The sequence below is a fragment of the Zootoca vivipara genome, chromosome 13 (genome assembly GCF_963506605.1).
Source record: "Zootoca vivipara chromosome 13, rZooViv1.1, whole genome shotgun sequence".
Taxonomy (NCBI): Eukaryota; Metazoa; Chordata; class Lepidosauria; order Squamata; family Lacertidae; genus Zootoca; species Zootoca vivipara.
The window spans coordinates 28,678,472-28,686,060 of record NC_083288.1 but is presented as its reverse complement, the minus strand read 5'-3'; the positions used below and the strand labels follow the sequence as shown (position 1 = coordinate 28,686,060).

General features: G+C 39.9%; 2 protein-coding genes across 2 annotated transcripts; one reads left to right on the top strand and one right to left on the bottom strand.

Moving 5' to 3' along the window:
- Positions 1-821: 821 nt before the first annotated feature.
- LOC118077944 (olfactory receptor 13H1-like) lies at positions 822-1,754 on the bottom strand. The gene has a single exon (XM_035101665.1). It carries the CDS (start codon positions 1,752-1,754, stop codon positions 822-824), a length of 933 nt encoding a protein of 310 aa, XP_034957556.1.
- Positions 1,755-5,882: 4,128 nt separating this feature from the next.
- On the top strand, positions 5,883-6,833 carry LOC118077943 (olfactory receptor 10A7-like). Its single transcript, XM_035101664.1, has one exon. It carries the CDS (start codon positions 5,883-5,885, stop codon positions 6,831-6,833), a length of 951 nt encoding a protein of 316 aa, XP_034957555.1.
- The last annotated feature ends 756 nt before the right edge of the window (positions 6,834-7,589 follow it).

The window sequence follows — 7,589 nt, the reverse complement described above, 5'->3', positions numbered from 1 at the left end:
GTAGAATTTGTACTGTTAAATCGGAAAGGTTAAACCATTACAAGAGGTGTTGAAATTTTGGGAGGTTGGATAGTTATAATGAAATGGTCTCGGAGGTGGAGTTCACTTTTTTATTCTTATTTATTTATTATTGTTACTTTGTCCAGAGAAGAAGGAGAAGGAGAAGGAGAAGAAGGAGAAGAAGAAGAAAACAGATACAAAAAAGCTCATTGAATAAAATTCTACATATGTACAGAAGTATATAAAAAAATGCTCATGGACTTATTAGAAATAATAAACAAAACAACAGAAACTGATGTAGAAATGCAGATACCTGAACTTAAGATAGGAAAAAATGAGTAGAGAAAACAACATCTACAGATCCCTAACCCCTGTAAATATGGTCAATGGTCAGTGATGATAGTGGTTGTAGTCCACAACATCAGGAGGCCACCATGTTGGCTACCCTTGTACTAGATAAACAGATGGAGAATGAAAGGACCTGGCAGAGGTTTCTCCATCCCTGTTCAGCACCTACACTGTAGCCTATTTTACAAGCTGGCTGCATCTGAGGGAAATGGCAGACATTAAAACACACTCCATCTATTCAGGTGAAACCAACTGTTTGCTTCAATTCCTTAGTTTCAATTGACAATCATTCCACCTAGCTGCATCTGAAAGAAAGGAGAAATTTATCTTTAGCATATCAGTTATATTTTCAAGGAGCCTTTATTTCCATCTTTCCTAGTTTCAAATGCATTCAGTAGCTGTTAAGGTTGTGATAATAACAGAAGCAAGAAACACAGAAAATATTTCAATCCTCAATGATCAAGGTATCTTTTTCATGAATCCACTTTCTTTCCCACAAGTCTTCTCAAGGCCCCTATAACTTTCTGATTTCTGAGAGTGTAGATTAATGGGTTTAACATGGGAGTCACAGTTCCATAGAAGAGAGAAATTATCTTGTCTACATCCTTTGTGGTCTTAGTTTGGGGGCGGAGATATGAGAACATGAAGGTGCCATAGAATATGGATACTACAGTCAAGTGGGAAGCACATGTGGAGAAAGCCTTCATCCTGCCCCCTGCTGAGTGGATTCTTATAATTGCCACAATTATGCGCAAATATGAGAAAAGGATAAAGCTAAAGGGACCAAGCAAAGTGACACTCCCAGTGAAGAACATAACCAGCTGGCTGATGGAAGTATCTGAGCAAACCAGCTTCATAACTGCTATGACTTCACATGTGAAATGATTGACCAAATTTTTCCCACAAAAGCGAGCTGGTATGGCATAAATGGGAATAGCCCCTAAAAATAAGCCAATTGACCATGTCCCAGCTGCTAACTGAATGCACAATCTCTTGTTCATGATTAGCATGTAATGCAGTGGGCTGGAAATGGCTATAAGCCTGTCATAAGCCATGACAGCCAAGAGGAAGCATTCAGTCACTGCTAAGTAGGCACCACCACTCATTTGGAAATAACACATTGCAAAGGACATGGTGGGCCGATCCACCAGAAGGTTCGCAATGGCCTGTGGGATTGAAGAAGATGCATAGCAAATGTCAAGGAAGGACAAGTTACTGAGGAAAAAATACATGGGATTGTGAAGCCGAGGATCGGTTGTGGTCACCAAGATTATAATAAAATTTCCCACTACAGTTGTAGCATATACAACAGTCAGGAAAACAATGAGTCCCATCCTTGTCTTTGGCCGACCAGAATAGCCAATGAGGATAAACTCAGTCAATTCAGTCTCATTTTCTTCTCTCATATCCTGATTCAAATATTATCTGCAATGACATACAAAAAAGAAAGAGAAAGGAGCCTCATTATATAATATTTGCATGGCATTTTGCTGGAAGGTTTGGGAAGGTATGGTACTGTAATAACATCTTAATGATTAGTCTCAAAAATTCTATTGCAGCTTCTCTTATATCCTACTTCTACCAATCCTATTTCTACCAATGTTTTAAAATCCAATATTTTGCAGAAATATTGACTGAAAATTCTATATTTTATAGTTATATTTGCATTACAACCAAATTTATTTATTTTTTCACTGAAGTAGTTGATTTTGACATAGCTTTTTAGTACATATCACATATGCTCAATTTCATGGATAAACCACTTCAATAAGCAAGGGTGACATTTTCTCCTTCCTGAATTTCAGAATAAATGCTATTGTTTCTTGAAAGCTCCTGTATTTTTGGCCATCCTTCTGATTCAGCACCCTGAGCAAAATACAGGGCTGCAAAAGATATAGCTGAGTAGAAGAAGGTGTAGTGCTTCTTCTCTCTCTCTCGAGCCCCCGACATTATGCATTCTTCTAAGCAATACAAATGAACCAGATCAGATCGGAGGAACAGTCAGAGTTCGAGATCAAAATTCCCAAAATGTTTCTTTAACTGCAATCATTTGTTAAGGTGGGGTAATGACAATGAAACTAACATGGCAAAGTATATAAACAACTAATACCTTTAAACGCTTTGGTCTTTCCAAACTGAATGTTCTTTGTCAGCATTTGGTATTAAACTGAGATGCAGAATTCTTCAAACTGTACATGAATTCTATGAAGCCTTCAGCGTATCGGATGAGAAAGACTGGAATTGTTCCAGTGGAAAATAAAAAAAGCAAGTTTTCAGCTCAGTATTCAGAAAAATAAAAATATGGAATATGAAGAAGGATTCGTGTTGCATGAATCTCTGAAAAATAACGCACCAGAACAGCACAGGATAGCATCTTTATGTATACAATACTTGTTTCCTTCAATAAAGTCTCATTTTATTTTCTATTAAAGGTTCAGGATGCTCTAGATATAGTTGAAAGCATTTCAGGAGGCATAGACTGCTATTTTGTTCTCATGAAAACATGTTTTAGTTAGCTCAATTAGATGGGCAATATTTTAAAAGCACTTTCTCCATAATTCCCAGTGGTAGCATAATCCTAGGAGCATCAGTGATTCAGCACTCCTAGGGATGCAGCACAATAAAAAACACATAATATAGAGCATAATATGCACATTGTAGTAATAATAAAATAATCATAATAACAGCCCCCTCCCCATTTAACAAGCCATAGATTACTTAAAGAATGGGGGTTAAGAGATATGCTTTTGCCTGGTACCTAAAGACATGTAATGATGGCTCCATGTGAGCCTCTCTGGGGGAACATTCCACAGATGGGCAGCCACCACAGAAAAGGCCCATTCTTGTGTTGTCATCCTCAGAACCTCTTGAGGAGCAGGGACATAGAGAAGGGCCTCAGATGACAAGCACAGGATCTGGGTCAGTTTGTATGGGGAGAAGAGGTCCTTAAGGTACTAAAGTCCTTAAGTAAGACATACTACGTCAACATTGTACTCTGAATTGGGCCCAGAAACTAATTGGCAACCAGTGCAATTTGGCCAGGATGGCTGTTAAAGCTTAAAGCATCTTATTCTAGTGAACAACCTGGCCATCAAATTTTGCACCAGCTGAAGTTTCTGAACTGAATTCAGAGGCAGACCCATGTATAATGTATTATAGTATTCTAAGCTTGATGTTTACAGTCATAAAGCACAGGTGTGAGGCTATTGTTGTCCATACAGCTAAAGCTGATAGAAGGACCTGCATACCACCGAAGCCTCAGGTGATAGTAAAGGATCCAGGAGCAAACCGAAGCTATGTACCTGTTACTTAAGAGGGAGTGTAACTACCTCAAGAGCAGGCAATCTCCCATCCATCTTGTCCAGAAAACCACCCACAAACAGTGTCTCTGTCTTACCTGGATTGAGCTTCAATTTATTGGCTCTCATCCAGACACCTGTCCAGCCTATTCACTGTAGATGTAAAGGGAAAAATAGAGCTGTGTGTCATCAGCATACTACTGACAACACACGTCAAAACTCTGGATGACTACACCCAGCAGCTTCATATAGATATTAAACAACATGGGTGATGCAAATGAACCCTGAGGAACCCAACATTGAAGGCTCCTTTGTGCCAAAGAAAATCACCTGCTGAAGATGACCATCCAAGTAGGAACAGAACCACTGCAAAGCATGGTCACCCACCCCCAATTTGGATAGCCTCTCAAAGGGGATACAGTGGTTGATGGTACTGAAAGCAACTGAGAATTCAAGAAGGATTGACATAGATATATTGCACCTGTATCCTGACAGAGGTCAACCAGGGTAGTTTCTGTGTCAAAGCCAGGCCACACCCTAGTTGAAATGGATCTAGAAAATTGTTCTCCTCCAAGAGCACCTGGATCTTAATCATGATAGAATCATAGTGTAAAGAAGGATATTAAGCTTAGACAAATTATGGTGCAGGCAAGTGTGTGAGAGAGTGAGAGAAAGGAGCATGCAAAGGGGGACAACATTAACTGGGAGGATAATCACAGGTTTCTATGAGAAGCAGTGCACAACTATCAGAGGATACACAATTGACATTTAATGGGATGCCCCATGTCCTTGTCTTCCTAGCTGTTACAATGAAATAATTGCATAGTTATTTTCTGTTTCTATTACAAAGGGGAGAGGGGGAGAGGCATAATTCCCCAGCCTAATTCTCCTGCATGACAAACAAAACATCCTAGTAGAAGTCACTAAGGGACATACTGACCTACGATACCTTTAAAAAGAAGAAGGGAATTATTACAAATTGGGTGGGCGAAGAGATGGCATGTCTTCCAGAAGAGATCAAAACCTATGCAGGGCGTTCCTTCATATCATGCAGTGTTGAATGGAAAACATAATTGTGAGTATAGAGTATAGAGTATAGAGAACTGAAAGCATGAGACAGCTGAGCCTAGTGTAAATGGATATTTGGTTTGCTGTAGTATGGAGTTCTCCTGCTCAGTGTTCCAGCCAGCCCATGAGCTAGGCTCTCTTGTAGAATTTGAATCTGCCCCATTTTCATCCCACACAACAGAGTCAGCATTGCCATCATTGAACATCTTTTTCTGTCATTGGGATGCTTCCTGTTTTCCTTTTTGCTGTTTTTTTTAAAAAAACCTTTTTTCTATTACTACAAATCTGCCCTTCAGTATGCTGCTGCATCCTTTTGCAGTCAAAATATCAGCATCACAAGAGAGATACCACCAGGTTTGGGGCCACTCCAAAATTTGCAGAAATACAAAAGTCTTGGGAGGGTGAACCCCACCCAAATGAATTCACTATTAGTATATATGATATTGATATCTCATGTAAAGTAGCTGTGCTTGTGTGATATCTAAAAGCATGAGCCATGTGGAAAAGGAGGCAGGTAAAGACTTTCCTAATATGAAGAGGACAACATTTGTTTCATTCCTGTATATCAGGCTGATGGACCACAGGAGTAAGGATTCCCTAGATATCTATATGTGTATATAGTTTTAGTTCTATTAATGTTTAATTGTTTTTTTTTCTAATTATTGCTTTTTCGATGTTTTTAGTAATTGTTGCTTTTATCTGTAAGCTGCCTTGAGTCGGGTCAGTGGAAAAGGTGGGGTATAAATAAACATATAATAATTTTAATAATTATACTAATAACTGACTCGTTATTCATGTTGGCTGGGCCAATCCCAAGCAGAAGGCATTTCCACACATGCAAATGGAGGCAGGTACCTCTGATTTCTGTCATTTCTCCCACATTAAATGCTTTTTTGGAGGGTAACTCCAACTCTAAGGAGAAAATTTTTCAGAGGCTTCAGCTGCAACATATTGGTAGAAAAGCCTCATTCTATCCATTGATTTCCATCTGCGGTTCTTGGGAAGATAACGAATTGGTCACAATCCACCAGTCACCTAAACATGCCTATTGATTTCAATTAATATAGATGTGCTGTACTTAACTCTGTTCCACTGTTCCCACACTGACAGCAGACCTGGTGGCAGCTATTATTATTGTTCATGCTGTTTCCTCTAGATTAACTCCACATGGCATACCCAACCTCATGGAATGGGACCTCAGTCACTGAATTTTTGCTACTCGGATTCTCAGACACCCCTGAAATGCAGCACTTCCTGTTTGCTTTGTTTTTGATCTTCTACATGGTTACACTTGCTACCAATTTCTTACTTTTGATCATTGTATCAACAGATCGTAGCTTGCACACACCCATGTATTTCTTCCTGGGTAACCTTTCCTTCCTTGAGATCATCTATACATCCAACATTGTTCCCAGGATGCTAACCAGTTTGATCTCTGAGGAGAAGACCATTTCTTTTATGGACTGCATGATTCAGTTTTATTTCTTTGGATCCCTGGGTGGCACTGAATGCCTTCTCCTATCAGTGATGTCTTATGACCGCTATATAGCCATATGCAACCCTCTCCACTACACAACTGTGATGAACAGCAACATGTGTGTTTGGCTGGCTGCTAGCTCTTGGATCAGTGGCTTTCTGGTAACCTTAATTACAGTGTTGCTGATGATAAGCTTGACCTTCTGTGGGCCCAATGAAATTGATCATTTCTTTTGTGATTTTTCTCCACTGCTGAAGCTTGCTTGCTCTGACACATACCTGTTTGAAAAGACTTCTTTCATTCTTTCTTCCAGTCTAACATTGATCCCATTCCTACTTACGGTTGTGTCTTACACTTATATATTGTCAGCTGTTATCAAACAGGCTTCTGGCACTAGGTCTAAAAAGGCCATTTCTACTTGCTCCACGCACCTCATAGTAGTTACAACTTTCTATGGGACGCTGATTACAATGTATGTGGTTCCTGCTGCTAAACACTCTGTAGACACAAGCAAGATCTTCTCAATCTTCTATACTATTGTGACTCCAATGATTAATCCCCTCATCTATAGCTTGAGGAACAAGAAGGTACGTGAAGCCTTGAAAAGGCTTGTAGATGCAAAACTTGTATTCTGGAAGTAGCAGAAATGGATAAATGTAATGAAGCAGGTCAAGTTTGAACTCTTACTTATCTATTTACAGAAGGATATGCAAGCCTGTAGGCCTCCAAATATTGTTGGACTCCACCTCCCATCAGCCCCAGCCAGTACTGCTGATGATAATGGATGATGGGATTTGTAGTCCAGCAATATCTGGAGATCTACAGGCCACCTGCAATTTCCCACAGCTTTTTGCCTACTATGGAGCATATAATGTAACTTAACTAACTCACAGCAGGCACAGGTAATAACAGAGAGGTGTCAGGGAAGTATAGGCAGTGAAATCCAAAGAGAGAAAAGGGTTTTTTTTGGGGGGGGGGTTGAGAACAAATTGTTCATTAGAATTATGGAACCCAGTAAATGAGTTAGAAATTGAATTGTGGTATGGAGGGGCAGTTTGACTCTGGGGGAGGTGGGAGGAACAGCAAAGGAGCCACACAAGAACCAGAAATAACTGTAGAAATGTAGCTCTGCCCCAATCCACAAAAGTCATTTCCCCCACATCCCTATCACAGACCCTGTCTCTCAGTATCATCCATCAAGCCTGCTTTTATCACTCCTTTCCCTGCTGATCTTGTTTGCAAGTAGACTTTCGAGCAGAAATATGATTGCTAGGAAAGAGTGACATGGAAATTAGAACATCCAGCAGAGACTCCCACTGTATTCTGGCTTGGGTGTATCTGCCAGTTTAGGAGCTTGCTAAAAAGAATGCTTCATCATGGAAGGTGGACAGGGAGAA

What these genes read in the sequence shown, in the direction of transcription:
- LOC118077944 (XM_035101665.1), bottom strand. Translation starts at nt 1,754, where the DNA reads ATGAGAGAAGAAAATGAGACTGAATTGACTGAGTTTATCCTCATTGGC.
- LOC118077943 (XM_035101664.1), top strand. Translation starts at nt 5,883, where the DNA reads ATGGCATACCCAACCTCATGGAATGGGACCTCAGTCACTGAATTTTTG.